This window comes from Carcharhinus amblyrhynchos, chromosome 14 (genome assembly GCF_965287045.1).
Source record: "Carcharhinus amblyrhynchos chromosome 14, sCarAmb.v2.hapA, whole genome shotgun sequence".
NCBI classification, from domain to species: Eukaryota; Metazoa; Chordata; class Chondrichthyes; order Carcharhiniformes; family Carcharhinidae; genus Carcharhinus; species Carcharhinus amblyrhynchos.
The window spans coordinates 2,112,900-2,131,082 of record NC_137337.1 but is presented as its reverse complement, the minus strand read 5'-3'; the positions used below and the strand labels follow the sequence as shown (position 1 = coordinate 2,131,082).

General features: G+C 47.5%; 1 protein-coding gene across 6 annotated transcripts in view; it reads right to left on the bottom strand.

Annotated features, from left to right (window-relative positions):
• Positions 1-18,183, bottom strand: part of LOC145352383 (nesprin-2-like) — a 243,402-nt gene that overhangs the window by 164,435 nt on the left and 60,784 nt on the right. For all 6 annotated transcript variants that reach the window (XM_080202157.1, XM_080202160.1, XM_080202159.1 and 3 more), the window contains 8 exons: positions 15,306-15,901; positions 14,270-14,449; positions 12,899-13,049; positions 12,112-12,270; positions 9,244-9,402; positions 6,181-6,282; positions 3,634-3,813; positions 1,847-2,070 (listed from right to left, as the gene is read on the bottom strand). In XM_080202157.1, the coding sequence (XP_080058283.1) occupies positions 1,847-2,070; positions 3,634-3,813; positions 6,181-6,282; positions 9,244-9,402; positions 12,112-12,270; positions 12,899-13,049; positions 14,270-14,449; positions 15,306-15,901 (1,751 nt within the window). The remainder of the gene's footprint in view (positions 1-1,846; positions 2,071-3,633; positions 3,814-6,180; positions 6,283-9,243; positions 9,403-12,111; positions 12,271-12,898; positions 13,050-14,269; positions 14,450-15,305; positions 15,902-18,183) is intronic.

Below are 18,183 nucleotides of genomic sequence, written 5' to 3'. Positions count from 1 at the left end.
TTTCATGGCCATCAGTACATTCTTAATTCCAGATTTTAATTAAATTCAAGTTTCACCATTTTGATTCAAACTCAGGTCCCCAAACACAGGCGGCACAGTGGGTTAGCACTGCTGTCTCACAGCGCCAGGGACCCGGGTTCTGTCCCAGCGACACAGTGGCACAGTGGGTTAGCACTGATGCCTCACAGTGCCAGGGACCCGGGTTCAATCCCAGCAGCACAGTGGCATAATGGTTAGCATTGCTGCCTTACAGCGCCAGGGACCTGGGTTCAATCACAGCAGCATGGTGGCACAGTGGGTTAGCGTTGCTGCCTCATAGCGCCAAGGATCTGATTCAATCCCAGCTTGGGTCACTGTCTGTGTGGAGACTGCACGTTGTCCCCGTGTCTGCGTGGGTTTCCTCCGGGTGCTCCGGTTTCCTTCCACAGTCCGAAAGACGTGCTGCTTAGGTGCTTTGGCTAAATTCTCCCTCAGTGTACCCGAACAGGTGCTGGAGTGTGACGGCCAGGGGATTTTCACAGTAACTTCATTGCAGTGTTAATGTAAGTCTACTTGTGACACTACTAAATAAACTTTAAACACTACCCCAGGTCTCAGGATTACTAGCCCAGTGATAATACCACTGCCTCCCCAAATAATGAGAAGTTTTCAGAGGAGTAAGAGGAGAAATTCTATTTAACGGCAGAGCCGGAACCAGGGAGACACGGATTTAAGGTAATTGAACCAAAAATGCCATGAGGATTTTTAAAAATCCTGGGAGTTGCGATGATCTAGAAGGCATTGCCTGCCTGAGAGGGTGATGGAAACAGATTCAGGAGGAAGTTAAAAAGAAAATTGGGTAAATAATCAAAGGGACCAAATAATCCCAGGGCTACGGGGAAATATCAGAGCAGAGAGGAATGAACCGCACAGTCATGTCAAAGGGTTGGCACAGGTGCAGCAGGCTGAATGGCCTCCTGTGCAACCTCAGAGTGATCCAAAGACATTTCCAGCCAGTGAAGTACTTAAAAAAGATGTCAATGATATGAAGTAAGAAGGTCAGCTGCAAATTAGTGCAGAACAAGCTCCCACAGACAGCAATGAGATAAAGAGCAAATAATGTGCTTTTAATGGTGGATGTCACCTGTGCTGTTAAGTGCAGAGGGTCAGCCCTGACCCTCTGACAGTGCGGCACTCCCTCAGCACTGACCCTCCGACAGCGCGGTGCTCCCTCAGCACTGACCCTCTGACAGTGCGGCGCTCCCTCAGCGCTGACCCTCTGACAGTGCGGCGCTCCCTCAGCGCTGACCCTCTGACAGTGCGGCGCTCCCTCAGCGCTGACCCTCTGACAGCGCGGCACTCCCTCAGCACTGACCCTCTGACAGTGCGGCACTCCCTCAGCACTGACCCTCTGACAGTGCGGCACTCCCTCAGAACTGACCCTCTGACAGTGCGGCACTTCCTCAACACTGATCCTCTGACAGTGCAGCACTCCCTCAGCACTGACCCTCTGACAGCACAGCGCTCCCTCAGTACAGACCCTCTGACAGTGCAGCACTCCCTCAGCACTGACCCTCTGACAGTGCGGCACTCCCTCAGCACTGACCCTCTAACATGCGGTACTCCCTCAGTACTGACCCTCCGTCATGCCGTATTCCCCCAGTGCTAAACTAGGAACATCGGGAATGAAGTTTGACTCTACCTTTATCTATTTCAGAGTGTTTGTACTGAGCCATGGCTGACACATGGAAGCCCTGCTGCTGTTACAAGTGGGCTGTCACTGTGGTTTATTGACTGTTTGCTGCTGATGAATGTATTGGGATTTTACCCCTGGACAGATTGGCTGCAGGTGCTTGCTGCTACTCACCTTTGCACACACTCCTGTCCAGTCTCTAGGGGAACTTGTAGGTGTTTGGCAGCAGAGGTTTTGCTCTGATCATCTTCCACCTGGACCAGCTGGGACTTTCTGCGTCTTTTCACCGCTGATTCCTCCTCCAGCATTTCGTTCGGTCTCCACCGTGAGTCTGTGTCCTCAGGGTGCTGCCTGTCGCTATGTGGCTTCTGGCTTTGCTCAGGTTCTATACAAGGTGCCTGAGACAGGCAAAGGAAGAGGGAGGCAGGAATGAGAACCCTTAAACACTACGCACATCAGGATCCACGTCGTGATCCTCAAACCCTCACCCCCACCATGAACCTCACATCTCCACTCCCCCACCCTTAACCTCAAATCCTTATTCCATCCTAATCCCCACTCCCACCCCTATCCTGAACATCATAACCCATTACCCCATGAACACCTGATTGCCGTCCACTTCCTGCCCAGGGTCACTGTGGCACTGCCAGTGCTTATGAGAAACATTCCATCTCCAGACAACAACATCCCAAATAAAACCTTCATTATCTCTGAGATGGAAGATGTAAAGTCACAGAAACGGTTGCAGATAATAAATGTCTCGGGAGAGATGGTCTTCTTCCTGGAGTGCTGAGAGAAATGGGGAGTGGATTTGTGAAGCTGTAACAGTTTGAAGAAGTCAGTGTACACCTGGAGATATTCTAGTACATTAGAAACAGAGTAAGTAATGCAGTAACATAGAAATCAGATTCAGAAAGGAGAATAGAACTGATGCAGTGAACTACAGGTCCTTTACTCTTCCAGACAGTGTAAAATAAACAAATGGATTGATGAGCAGATTAAATATGAGGATTATATACACAATAATGACCTGAGAAAGTAACCTGCAAGATCTAACTGAATGGCAGGAGGAGGCTATTCAATCCTTCAAGCCCATTCTGCCATTCAGTTAGATCTTGTCTGATCTGTGTCTATATTTTTAGGTATCTTAAACCCCACATTAATTAGATTATCCCTTAATCCACACTCAAAGGAATGCAAGCTATCCTCATAATGTAAATCTTATAGCCTTGGTGACATGGTGATTCCAGCTGAGGTTTGATTCCATGGGCTCTCTCAGTATCAGCTGTTGGGAACATTTGACTCAGCCAATCTTGTGTTCTCTACCAGGAAGCCAGTTGCCAAAGGATAGAACTGGAGCCAATCATAACACACTCTTCAAAGTATTTATTCACAATGATATATATTACTCACATGCACCTCCTAACCCCATTCTCAAAGTTTCAGACTGTGCCCAATTCTAGGGGCACAAATAAATGTCCAGTTAATACAATTAAAATGCAATTAATATACACTTAACATTTTCAGGGAAAATGCAAAAATGGGGGTAAAAAAGAGATTTGCTTATAAAGAGGAAATATTTTCAAAAACAAATTTGCTCCCCGAGAATGTAAGTTCCTGGGCTTCTCAATTCAATAATAAACCATCAGGTCCCTGGGCACACTTTTAAAAAAGAGGAGCGATCTCACCAGTATCCTGACCAATATTTTTCTTCCACTCAGCACCACTAAGCAACTGCTCTTTTATTTATAACATTGCTTCCTACATTCCAGGGACTGTTTCAGAAGGATTCATTGGCCGTTACAGACTGACAGAAAAGAAATCTTTCTTTTTGACGCTATGATTCTCTGATCTTGAAGTATCTCTCGAACTGTGACAGTGTTTGGGAGAAGAGGAGATGCTGTCTAAGTGCAAGTCTGATTCTATTAAAACAGTATGTATATAGCGGAATACCCAATTACCTGTGGGTCATGATGGAATTGGGGATTTTGTTCTTGGCCAGGCCTCGAGCCAGAAGCTTCCATTGGCTCAAGCTTGGTCCACGACTGATCTGGACCTCCACTCGGCTCTTCGCCCCTGGCACTCAGTTTGTGGGTGCTCTTTATCTGATCCATCTTCTTCCTCACCGTTGATTCCACCACCTTTTTGAGAAAGGATTATGGAAGGCAAAAGGTTCAGTAATTTTCTCCCACTCAGACCAGTCAGATTGTATCTTGGCATTCACACCACAGAGTGGCACCAGGGGAGCCTTGGTGATACAGCCTCATCACATCCTGGGATATGGAGCAGAAAGGAGATCACCCTGAGCCCTGAAATCGCCACGTGTACAAGGCTTTGGAAGGAGCACAGAGAAGGTTTACCAGGAGGTTGCCTGGTATGGAGGGCATCAGCTATTGAATAAACTGGGATTGTTCTCCCTGGAAAGACGGAGGCTGAGAGGCGACCTGATAGCAATTTATAAAATTATGAGGGATATGGATAGGGTGAACAGTTGGAAGCTTTTTCCCAGGGTAGAAATAACAATTACAAGGGGGCACAAGTTCAAGTTAAGGGGGGAAAGGTTCAGTGGAGATGTGCAGGGGAAGTGTTTTACACAGAGGGTAATTGAGGCACTTACATTAGGAACATTTAACACTTATCTTGATAGGCACATGAACAGGTATGGAATAAGAACATAAGAAATAGGAGCAGGAGTAGGCCATCTAGCCCTTCGAGCCTGCCCCGCCATTCAATAAGATCATGGCTGATCTGTTGTGGCTCAGTTCCACTTTCCCGCCCTCTCCCCATAACCCTTAATCCCCTCTCTTATCAAAAACCCATCAACCCGCTTCTTAAAAATATTTAGCGAGGCAGCCTCCACCACTTCAACGGGCAGAGAATTCCAGAGATTCACCACCCTTTGAGTGAAGAAGTTCCTCCTCAACTCCGTTCTAAACCGCCTCCCCTTTATCTTGAGGCTGTGCCCCCTAGTCCTACTGTCTTTTTTGAGCAGGAAGAGTCTCTCCACCTCTATCCTATCCATCCCATTCATCATCTTATACGTCTCAATGAGATCTCCCCTCATTCTTCTAAACTCTAGCGAGTACAAGCCTAGTTTATTCAGCCTCTCCTCATAGCTCAACCCCCTCAACTCCGGTATCAGCCTAGTAAACCTCCTCTGCACTCCCTCCAGGGCCAAAATATCCTTGCGCAGGTGCGGCGCCCAAAACTGCACACAGTACTCCAGCTGCGGCCTCACCAATGCCCTATACAGCTGCAGCAAGACCTCCCTACTTTTATATTCAATCCCCCTCGCTATGAAGGCCAGCATCCCATTCGCCTTCCTGACCACCTGCTGCACCTGCAAGCTGGGTTTTTGCAACTCATGCACAAGGACCCCGAGGTCCCTCTGCACCGTCGCCTGCTGCAGTTTTTCGCCACGTAAGTAATAGTCCTTCCTACCATTCTTCCTACCAAAGTGGACCACCTCACACTTGCCAACATTAAATTCCATTTGCCATTTCCTGGCCCATTCGCCCAGCCTATCTAGATCCTTCTGCAGACTCTCCACACCCTCCGCACAATTTGCCTTTCCCCCAATCTTGGTGTCATCAGCAAATTTCGACACCCTGCACTCGGTTCCCTCCTCCAGATCATCTATATAAATGGTAAATAGCTGAGGCCCCAGCACCGACCCCTGGGGCACCCCACTAGTCACCAACCGCCAATCCGAATAGCACCCATTGACCCCCACTCTCTGCCTCCTATTTGACAACCAATCCTCTATCCACGCTAACACCCTACCCCCAACTCCATGTCCCCTGACCTTCTGCAATAACCTCTTGTGAGGTACTTTGTCAAACGCCTTCTGAAAATCCAGAAAGACCACATCCACCGGCTCTCCTCTATCCACTGCCCTAGACACATCCTCATAGAACTCCAGTAAATTTGTCAGACACGACTTCCCTTTAATGAAACCGTGTTGCGTCCGCCCTATCAAGCAATTCCCTTCAAGATGCCTCGCAATTTCCTGCTTAATGACGGATTCTAACATTTTACCTACCACAGACGTTAAACTAACCGGCCTATAATTCCCCGCCAGGTCTGGAATAGAGGGATACAGGTCTGGAATAGAGGGATACAGGCCTGGAATAGAGGGATACAGGCCTGGAATAGAGGGATACAGGCCTGGAATAGAGGGATACAGGCCTGGAATAGAGGGATACAGGTCTGGAATAGAGGGATACAGGCCTGGAATAGAGGGATACAGGCCTGGAATAGAGGGATACAGGTCTATTTAGGACAATGTGATCAGCACAGGCTTGGAAGGCTGAAGGGCTGTACTGTTCTTTGTTCACACACACGGGTGTCACAAAATTACAGAACACTACAATGCAGAAGAGGCCCTTTGGCCCATTGAGTCTGCATGGACGCATAAAAGGCCACCTAATCCCACTTGCCAGCACTTGGCCCATAGTGTCCTGGCACATTGATCTGGTTGGATGGTTGCTATAGAGGTGAGGACCTACCTGTAATTCCACTGGAAGTTCCTCCCACTCGAGTAGCTCCTGAATTCTTGCTGCTTTCTCGTGGAAGCTCTGGAATTGTTGCTCCAGGATCTGAAGCTCCTCCTGCAGGGACACACAGTAAAATAAATCTCCAATACCTCAGACTGAGACTAATAGCAAATCAGAGTCAACTCAAGAATTTCAGCAAAACCAGCAAATATACAATAAAAACAGAAAATCCTGCAAACTCTCAGCAGCTCTGGCGGTATCTGTGGAGAGTGTTTCAACATCTGCAATATTTTGTTTTTCTTTATTGTAATAATGTGAACTCACGCACATTAACAGCACAATACTGTGGATGTTTTATTGTATATCTAAGCCTGTCCTAAGAGTGTTTGATGGACATGATGTGGAGATGTCGGCATTGGACTGGGCTAAACACAGTAAGAAGTCTCACAACATCAGGTTAAAATCCAACAGGTTTATTTGGTAGCACAAGCCACAAGCTTTCGGAGCGCTGCTCCTTCATCAGGTAAGTGGGAGTTCTGTTCACAAACAGGACATATACAGACACAAACTCAATTTACAAAATAATGGTTGGAATGCGAGTCTTTACAGATAATCAAGTCTTAAAGATACAGACAATGTGAGTGGAGAGAGGGTTAAGCACAGATTAAAGAGATGTGTATTGTCTCCAGCCAGGACAGTTAGTGAGATTTTCCAAGCCCAGGCAAGTTGTGGGCGCCAATCATCCTAACCAACCTAATCTTTGGACTGTGGGAGGAAACTGGAGTACCCAGAGGAAACCCACGCAGACACAAGGAGAATGTGCAAACTCCACACAGACAGTGACCCGAGCCGGGAATCGAAACCAGGTCCCTGGAGCTGTGAAGCAGCAGTGCTAACCACTGTGCCTACCGTGCCGCCCCAGTGGATGTAATGTAAATTGCCCATTGACTCATGCTGCAATCTGACTTTGATCAGAATTTGATTGAGAAAGCTTATCATGACAGTTATGCTGTGGCAGAGCTGTGAATGAGCAATCACTTTACACTGTGGAGCTCTCCCTTACCAAACCTGTGAGACTGGTTTGCGGAGACTCAGGTTGGTGTTTGAGTTCTTTCTCTCTCTCTCTCTCTCTCTCTCTGTGAATTATTAACTTATTATTTACGGAAAAGCAACAATTTAAATGTCCTTACCTGGTTGATTGCTCCCCACTGATTCAGTAAGCAGGAGTGGGCCAGAGTTTGTTCCTGTCTCTACCTCCCCACCATGCCATACCATGCCTCTTCCACTGGTCCCCAGTGCTCTGCTGGATCCCGCAACAGCTCTCTCAACTTTTGCCCAGGCAAGTATCACCCTTCACTACTCTCTGTTCAATCTTGATTCAATCTGCCTCCAGGCAATTTGGATTGGAGCTGGTTCCAGCTGACTGTGTTAACCCTTAGAGGCCACTGAGGTAGGTTCACAGATAGGAAATATACAGTAAATGGCAGAACCCTTAAGAGTATTGATAGGCAAAGGGATCTGGGTGTACAGTTACACAGGTCACTGAAAGTGGTAATGCAGGTGGAGAAGGTAGTCAAGAAGGCATACAGCATGCTTGCCTTCATCGGCCAGGGCAGTGAGTTTAAAAATTGGCAAGACATGTTGCAGCTTTATAGAACCTTAGTTAGGCCACACTTGGAATATAGTGTTCAATTCTGGTCGCCACACTACCAGAAGGATGTGGAAGCTTTGGAGATAGTACAGAAAAGATTTACCAGGATGTTGCCTGGTATGGAGGGCATTAACTATGAGGAGAGGTTGGAGAAACCTGGTTTGTTCTCACTGGAGCGACAGAGGTTGAGGGGCTACCTGATAGAAGTCTACAAGATTATGAGAGGCATGGACAGAGTGGATAGTCAGAACCTTTTTCCAAGGGTGGAAGAGTCAATTACAAGGGGCCATAGGTTTAAGGTGCAAGGGACAAGGTTTAAAGGAGATGTACGAGGCAGATTTTTTACACAGAGGGTGGTGGGTGCCTGGAACTCGTTGCCGGCGGAGGTAGTGGAAGTGGATGCAATAGTGACTTTTAAGGGGCGTCTTGACAAATATGTGAATCGGATGGGAATAGAGGGATATGGTCCCCAGAAGGGTAGGGGGTTTTAGTTTGGTAAGGCAGCATGGTCGGTGCAGGGCCGAAGGGCCTGTTCCTGTGCTGTAATTTTCTTTGTTCTTTGTACTTTGAATCACAGTCCCATTTGGGGGTAAAGCATTCAAATGATCTCACACTGGAGGGAGGAGTTTGCCTGGAGAAGGGTGCAGTCAGTAAATACCATGGGCACTCCTTATCCAATCCAATATTTATTGACCGCACCCTACTCCAGGCAAACTCCTCCCTCCTGAACAAGGGCCTACTTTCACCACACCCTGTCTGGCATCCATTCTAATCTGTATTGGATTGGATAAGGAGTGCCCGTGGTATTTACTGACCGCACCCTACTCCAGGCAAACTCCTCCCTCCAGTGTGACACAATCAGTCAGCGTTCCCGGACTGGCACTCACACCACAAATGGCACATACCTCCCTCCAGAAAAGCAAACCCAAAATCCATGCTGAAATCTCACAGCGAGCACTGCACTGTCAGAAGGGTCAGTGATGAGGGAGTGCCGCACCGTCAGAGGGTCAGTGCTGAGGGAGTGCCGCACCATCAGAGGGTCAGTGCTGAGGGAGTGCCGCACCGTCAGAGGGTCAGTGCTGAAGGATCATGGTGCTGTTGAAGGTGCTACCTTTCAGATGGATGTTAAAGATAGGCTCCCTGTACCATGAACACAATGGATCTGGTGAAGCTGGTCAAAGAGTTGTTCCACTGATCAGTGTTTACTCCTCAAACAACATTGTGAAACCCTGTTCGTTTGTCTCTTGCTGCCTATCGATTTTGCTGTGATGGGGTCTGCTATTGTCTGGTGGAATTCTTCCTGTGTAAGGACCGTCCTCTTTGGGAACAGGGGCCTTTCCCTTTAGGCCGTTACCCTGTGGTCAGAAGGAATGTGGTTAACCCTAGCTTCCCATCACTGAACAATGGAAGGTTTAGATTCTCACTTCCAGCAGCACGTTCTCCTGTCCAGTCACGCTCTCCCTCGGAGTTTCCAACCATCGCCTCAGCCACTCTTCCAGCTGGGGGCCGCTCTCAGATAAATCCTGCCACAGACTCAGCGCATGCTTCAGGCTTGTGCTGTAAGTATCCAGCCTCTCTGACACCTGCCAGGAGACACAGGCTCAGTTCGGGTTGTGCAAACCAGATCCTTTACTTACCAAGATCATCTCAGTGGTTGGCCTCATCAGAGGAGAGGGATGCAACCTTCACCATCCAGGCCTGGGCCTCCCAATGCATTTCCCTGCACAGCTGTTCCCCACCCCTCACCTCCCAGCTCACCATGGAGGTCTCAGGCCACTCTCCCCATCCCGATGAGAGTTAGCACATCTCCCCCAGATCATCGGCCCCTTCCCTACCCCTCTCCCCCGATCACAGGCACTTTCCCACTTTCTCCCCAGCCCCCACATTCTTAGCCAGCACCCAACTCCACCCCCATGGTGCCAGTGGCAGTGCGATCTCTGGCAAGGAGTAGGAGTACTGCCAAGCCACTGCCCGGTCATGTCCCTCTCCCCCAGAGGCTATAATTAATTTTACGTCACTGGGGAGACCTCCACAACAGGTTCATGTTTAGTTGATAGAGGATTGGTTGTCAAATAGGAGGCAGAGAGTGGGGGTCAATGGGTGCTATTCAGATTGGCGGTTGGTGACTAGTGGGGTGCCCCAGGGGTCGGTGCTGGGGCCTCAGCTATTTACCATTTATATAGATGATTTGGAGGAGGGAACCGAGAGCAGGGTGTCGAAATTTGCTGATGACACCAAGATTGGGGGAAAGGCAAATTGTGCGGAGGGTGTGGAGAGTCTGCAGAAGGATCTAGATAGGCTGGGCGAATGGGCCAGGAAATGGCAAATGGAATTTAATGTTGGCAAGTGTGAGGTGGTCCACTTTGGTAGGAAGAATGGTAGGAAGGACTATTACTTACGTGGCGAAAAACTGCAGCAGGCGACGGTGCAGAGGGACCTCGGGGTCCTTGTGCATGAGTCGCAAAAACCCAGCTTGCAGGTGCAGCAGGTGGTCAGGAAGGCGAATGGGATGCTGGCCTTCATAGCGAGGGGGATTGAATATAAAAGTAGGGAGGTCTTGCTGCAGCTGTATAGGGCATTGGTGAGGCCGCAGCTGGAGTACTGTGTGCAGTTTTGGGCGCCGCACCTGCGCAAGGATATTTTGGCCCTGGAGGGAGTGCAGAGGAGGTTTACTAGGCTGATACCGGAGTTGAGGGGATTGAGCTATGAGGAGAGGCTGAATAAACTAGGCTTGTACTCGTTAGAGTTTAGAAGAATGAGGGGAGATCTCATTGAGACGTATAAGATGATGAATGGGATGGATAGGATAGAGGTGGAGAGACTCTTCCCGCTCAAAAAAGACAGTAGGACTAGGGGGCACAGCCTCAAGATAAAGGGGAGGCGGTTTAGAACGGAGTTGAGGAGGAACTTCTTCACTCAAAGGGTGGTGAATCTCTGGAATTCTCTGCCCGTTGAAGTGGTGGAGGCTGCCTCGCTAAATATTTTTAAGAAGCGGGTTGATGGGTTCTTGATAAGAGAGGGGATTAAGGGTTATGGGGAGAGGGCGGGAAAGTGGAACTGAGCCACAACAGATCAGCCATGATCTTATTGAATGGCGGGGCAGGCTCGAAGGGCTAGATGGCCTACTCCTGCTCCTATTTCTTATGTTCTTATGTTCTTAAATAGCACCGACATGACATCACGCCAGCACCCGCTGAATATCCGGTGAGGGGGACATCCCAGAGAGAGTGCTCACTAATGACACACTAACAGAAGCTTTCTGCAGTCCCACAGTTTCTTCTACACAAATCCACTGGTGAGGGGCCGGCATATCGGGAGTCAGAATCTCACCAACATGAATTTCGCTTTCCGAATTTTGAGCACGTGCCATCATTCCTATAGATGGAGAATGCAGCCTCTGCATTGCCCCCAGTGTCACTTTCCCCCACCCTACCTGATCAGACAAGTGAAGGGGAGATGAACCAGAGTAGGAACAGGTTAAACAAAGCCAATTTAAAGCAGGATTAAACGTCACTCTGACACCAGCACGTTCTCCACTTCCGATCAATAAAACAAAATAATGAGGGGCACAGATCAGCTTGATAGTCAATATCTTTTCCCAAAGGTAGTGGAGTCTAAAACTAGAGGGCGTAGGTTTAAGGTGAGAGGGAAGAGATACAAAAGGGCCCAGAGGAGCAATTTTCTCACACAGAGGGTGGTGAGTGTCTGGAACAAGCTGCCAGAGGTGGTAGTAGAGGCAGGTACAATTTTGTCCTTTAAAAAGCATTTAGACAGTTACATGGATACGATGGGTATAGAGGGATATGGGCCAAATGCAGGCAATTGGGATTAGTTTCGGGGTTTAAAAAAAAGGGTGGTATGGACAAGTTGGGCCGAAGGGCCTGTTTCCATGCTGTAAACCTCTGTGACTTTAATAAACTCTGAAAAGGCTGTCAGATTGTCATCAAAACTTAAGCTGCTCTTCATGGAAGGAAACCTGCTGTCCTTAAATGGTCAGGGCCAATATGTGACTCCAGTCCCACACCAAGGGAGATGGCTTCAGCTTTCCTCATTGTAATTCTAAATAGATCATTAATGCTGGCTTTGCCAACAAGGCTCACATCCTGAGAATATATCAAGAAAGGAAGACCCTCCAGCCCCTTTCTTCTCAGTGAGAGATGGTTGGCTGGGGAGAGGAGAGAAATTGGGTAGAGATGGAGACCCATTGTGAAAGTTCTTTGAAGGAAAAGTGTCGGCACAGTCTGATCTGGGTTCCTTTGGTAAAATTCCAGCTTCCACTTGCAGTTACTCACATCCAACCATCCGTCCAACAGTTCATCTGCCTCCCCCTGGAAAGGTAAGGACTCATTATCCATAATTTTTCTCAGCTCTGACTGCAGATGGCGACAGATCTTCCTCAGTTCATCCATTTCCTCCTGTCGGTCGCTGAACTCAAGTTTGACTTCGTCAATCTGAAAGAATTTTTTAAAAAGCCCAGATTCAGCTTTGAGTTATTATAGAATCCCTACAGTGCAGCAGGAGGCCATTCAGCCCATTAGGCTGCACCCAACAACAATCCCACTCAGGCCCTACCCCCATATATTTCTCCTGCTAGTCCCCCTGACACTATGGGGCAATTTAACATGGCCAATCCACCTAACCTATATATCTTTGGACTGTGGGAGGAAACTGGAGCACCCAGGGGAAACCCATGCTGTCACGGGAAGAACGTGCAAACTCGATTCAAATTCACTTCAGATCAGCCATGATCTTATTGAATGGCGGGGCAGGCTCGAAGGGCTAGATGGCCTACTCCTGCTCCTATTTCTTATGTTCTTATGTCCTTATGTCCATGCAGAGCTGATACTGTGAGGCAGCAGTGCTAACCCCACTGTGCCACTGTACGTGTTACATTGGGTGTTAATACAGAGATTTACAATGAGTGCAGGGAGGAATACTGTGGCTTACAGTCACAAACAAACAAAGGAAGTCTGACCCCAATGCAAACAATTGAAGAATCTATCCTCCGGATATATTAACCCCCCGGCTGGAGCCCATCCCTTTGGTGTATTTTCTCACCTGGCTTTTAGAGACACTTACATTTCTCATTACTCTCTGTAGCTTTTCTTTGTCCATGTAAGCTGAGCTTGCAGGAATGACATTCTCTCCTTTCTGGATTGTCAATGCCAGCTCCTTTTTGTAGTTTTGAAATTCCCTCAGGAATGCCACTAGCACGCAGCACTGATCCTGCCTGACAATAAAATATACAGTTGGATCACAGAAAAAACAAAGCAGCATCATTCAGCAAAGCCCTCCCTGAGAACATGAAAAACTTCTATAGACAGATAGATGTGGCAGAGCCTTGGTAAATTATCACACATTGGTTCAGATACAGGAAACTACTCTGGGTACAAGGGACTTGGGGATGGAAAAATAGCAATTATTTAGATAATAGTTCTACATTGTCTCACTCTCTCCCCACAGCCCTCTATCAATCCCCAAACTAATCCCACTGCCCCGCTCTCTCCCCATAGCCCTGTATCAATCCCCAAACTAATCCCACTGACCTGTTGTCTCCCCATAGCCCTGTATCAATCCCCAAACTAATCTCACTGCCCCACTCTCTGCCCACAGCCCTGTAGCAATCCCAAACTAATCCCACTGACCCGCTCTCCCCATAGCCCTTATCAATCCCAAACTAATCCCACTGCCCACTCTTTCTCCCCATAGCCCTGTATCAATCCCCAAACTAATCCCATTGCCTGCTTTCTCCCCATAGCACTGTATCAGTCCCCAAACTAATCCCACTGCCCCATTCTCTCCCCATATTCCTGTATCAATTGCCAAACTACTCTCTCTCTCTCTCCATGGCCCTGTATCAATCCCAAACTAATCCCACTGCCCACTCTCTCCCCATAGCCCTGTGTCAATCCCAAACAAATCCCACTGCCTCAAGAATTAAACTCAATTTATCTACAATTAACAGCATTATTTTCTTTTGCCATATCCATCCAATTTCAGGCAGCATCTTCCAGATCACATTGATTCAATTTGTAAAACATTCTTGTCATTTCACCTCTGATTCTTGTGCCAGTTGCCCGAATTCTGCAGCCAAAATTATCGTGTTCCTACAACTGGAAATAGTTTCTCCATATTCACTCTGGAAAAACTCATCCTGATTTGAAAACCTCAATCAAATCTTTCCTTAACCTTCTCTGCTCTGAGAAGCATTTCCAGATTCTTCTGTATCTCTACAGAACTGAATACCTTCAGCTCTGTGACCACCCGAGTAAATCTCCTCTGTAAGACCCTGGCATCATTCCTAATTTGTGGTGTTCAGAATTGAACATGATACTTCACTTGAGACCTAAGCTGTGTATTATAAAGAGTTATTAACTTCTTGGTTTCATACTCAATGTCTCCCTGATCTGAGCATTCACAAAGGGAGTTTGTTGGAAATGGCCCACTCACCAATCATGAATGTTCCTCTCTGTCTCTTCCCACATGTTCTCTGTTGCATTTAGACTCTCTTGTGCTTCCTCTCCGAGTGTGAAGCTCACCCCAGCAAGTTGCTCTGTTAGCTCCCTCAGCTCGTTGAGATCTGTTGCTTTTGACTGCAGTTCAGTGTTCAGATCATTCAGAGATCGCAGTCTGCGCATCACAGAGTCACAATTAAATCAACTGCCTTTCATAAAAATGGAACAATCAAACCATAATCATGGTTAAGAGACATATCAGGTTTAAAATTCTGGCCCTTGTTTTCCAATCCCACCCTGGCCCAGTCCTCCCCGTCACCTCCTCCACTCTTTGTAATCTGTATGATTCTCTCATTGGGGCTTCTTGAAAAACCCCAATTTTAATCACTCCACCATTGGCAGCCAAGCCTTCAGCTGTCTGAGGCCCAAGCTTTGGAATTCCCTCCCTGAACCTCTCCACATTCTCTACTTCACTCTCCTCCTTTAAGATGCTCTTTGACCAAGTTTTTAGTCACCTGCTCTAATATTAGCAGATGTGGCTTGGTGATAACTCTTACTCAATAACATTCCTGTGCAGCACCTGGAATGTTTTATTATGTTAAAGACACAACATAAACACAAGTTGGTTAAACAGTTTAACAGGTGACTAATAAGATATTGGGCTCCAGCTGATCTGAGCCATGAAGAGTAGAAAGTACTCTAAGATCGCCCCTTCTTTCCTTGTGTACAATCATTCTATCCTTGCAGGTAGCCGTGGTACCTGGTCCCTATAGCAGTTTAACTCTCCACGAGATACGTTGATCAGGTGGGGATGAGCACTGTTCTCACCTACTCACTCTCACCTCTCAGGGAACCATTACCAATTTCAGGTTAACATGACAGTATGAAGAGAGATAGAAAGACATTGTGTGAACGACTGTGTGTCCAAGAGTTGTTCTGGTAAAGTGCATTCATGATGTGGAGATGCCAGCATTGGACTGGGGTAAATACAGTAAGAAGTCTCACAACACCAGGTTACAGACACTACAAACCTCTGCTGCACTCCAGGAAGTGTGGCTTCACCTAACCCAACTTCTCCAGCTCTTGTCTCAATTTCCTGCAGGCAGCTGATGAGACGGTTTTGCTTTGTGCAGAATGCTTTGTGTAACTCGGTCTGTGTTACACTCTCCTGCCCTTCCAGTCCCAGGCCAACACCCTCCGGATTGTAGCCCAGCGACAAAGCAAGATCCCGGCAGCATGTTCTTTCACCTGAACTTCCATCCATTAGGTAAATCTGAGCTGCAACCAGTGTCTTATCCAAGTCCAGGGCTCTGTCCCAAAGGGGTTTGGTCTCCTTCTCCTTCTCCAAGCTCACGGTACCAGCATGTAGTGCTCCCTCCTGCTCAAGAACACGATCCCCCTGCTGCTCCATCACTCGCAGTAATTGCAGGAATTCATCAAGAGCTCGGAGGGCCTCCTCTGCAGCCTGTGCCTGCAGTCTGATCTCCTGGCACCGCCGTGTGTGACACAGAGCGACAGCGCAGACTGCACGATGGTCCCCTGGGTCTAACGTGACACTGGCCTCGCTCCCTTTGCTCTGGAGTTCTTCGCAGGTTTCAATCTGGGACTTAATCTGTGTTTGAAGATTCTGATGAATGAATAAATTTTAAAGATTTAGAAGAAGAACAGAAACTGTGAACCTCAGAAACCCTCTCACTCAAAACAAAAACTGCATCATGAGCTGACTGGGAACCATGTGACAGTGAGAAGCAGTTGTTAGGTGGGTAAGTTAAGTTTGGATACAGATCAGTCATGATGTTATTGTATGGCAAATAGGTTCAAGGGGTTCATGAGCCCTCATTCCTCACACACTAAAGCTTGAAGGTTACAAATCTAATGAGCCTCTCCGAAGAGGTGCAGGGAGATTTCCCCAGTGTCCTGGGCTCACCTTCCTTCCCAGAAAGGGGTGACTGACATCTATCTCATTGCTGCTCCTGGGATCTTGCTGTGCACAATATGGCAGCTGCATTTCCTGCATAATTACAGTCAGTGCACAGCCAAAGTAATTGTTGCTAACCCTTCAACATACTGTTGCAAGTACGTGTTTTGTCAAAGCGGTTAGGGGGTTGGAGCCTCTGTCTGTCCTGGTCAAAGGCAATGCGACTGTAAAAGGGTGGAATGTGTTCAGTCAGGCTGGTGGCGACTTCCAGTACAAGAGCTTCCTGATCCTGGGAATATCAGGCCAAATAAAGCTGAAGTGGAACCTCTTCTGGGAATACAGTCCTGGGCAAAGTACTGGATTATACAGCAGCTCAATACTTCAGACATTTTGTGCTGGGGGACAGGGAATGAGGAGAGGGAGGGGGAGTGGGTAGGAGGGGGAGAATGGAGGAGGAGGAGAGGGGAGGAGGTGTTGTCATAGATAGAGTCATAGAGGTTTACAATATGGAAACAGACCCTTTGGCCCAACTTGTCCATGCCACTCTTTTTTTAGAACCCCGAAACTAATCCCAATTGCCCACATTTGGCCCATATCCCTCTATATCCATCGTACCCATGTAACTATCTAAATGCTTTTTAAAAGACAAAATTGTACCTGCCTCTACTACTACTTCTGGCAGCTCGTTCCAGGCACTCACCATCCTCTGTGTGAAAAAATTGCCCCTCTCGACCCTTTTGTATCTCTCCCCTCTCACCTTAAACCTATGCCCTCTAGTTTTAGACTCCCCTACCTTTAGCATCCTACTAAATCTTTTCTGCACTCTTTCTAGTTTAATAATATCCTTTCTATAATAGGGTGACCAGAATTGCACACAGCATCCTAAGTGTGGCCTTACCAATGTTTTGTACAACTTCAACAAGACGACCCAACTCCTGTATTCAATGTTCTGACCAATGAAACCAAGCATGCTGAATGCCTTCACCACTCTGTCCACTTTCAAGGAGCTGTGAACATTTATCCCTCGATCTCTTTGTTCTGTAACTCTCCCCAGCACCCTCCCATTAACAGAGTAAATCTTGCCCTGGTTCAATCTACCAAAATGCATCACCTCGCATTTGTCTAAATTAAACTCCATCTGCCATTTGTCAGCCCACTGGTCCAATTGATCAAGATCCCGCTCCAATTGGAGATAACCTTCCTCACTGTCCACAACGCCACCAATCTTGGTGTCATCTGCAAACTTACTAATCATGCTCCCTATATTCTCATCCAAATCATTAATATAAATGACAAATAACCATGGGTCCAGCACTGATCCCTGAGGCACACCGCTGGTCACAGGCCTCCAGTTTGAAAAACAACTCTCTACAACCACCCTCTGGCTTCTGTTAAGAAGCCAATTTTATATCCACTTAAATAACTCACCCTGGATCCCATGAGATTTAACTTTATGCAACAACCTACCATGCGGTACCTTGTCAAAGGCCTTGCTAAAGTCCATGTAGACAACATCAACTGCACTGCCCTCATCTATCTTCTTGGTTACCCCTTCAAAAAACTCAATCAAATTTGTGAGGCATGATTTTCCACTCATAAAGCAATGCTGACTGTCCCTAATCAGTCCTTGCATCTCTAAATGCCTGTAGATCCTTTCTCTCAAAATGCCTTCCAACAATTTACCCACCACAGATGTGAGGCTCACTGCCCTCAAAGGGAAGGATGGGGAGAGGAGAGGAGGGGGAGAGGGAAGGAGGGGGAGAGGGGAGAGAAGGCAGCCATTTTTGCTGATGTAGAAGTGGGTTCCCTAACCCTCAACAGTGCCCATCTTTCCCCAACTCCCTTCCCGCCCCACTCACCCTAAACACCTCTGTACCAAGGCAGGGCCAGTGGCAGGAATCTCAGGCCAGTCTTCCCAGCATTGAGAGTAAAAATAGGGGCACAGGGAAACAAATTTGTACAATTTGCTGCTTGATCAGATGGTGGAAGCA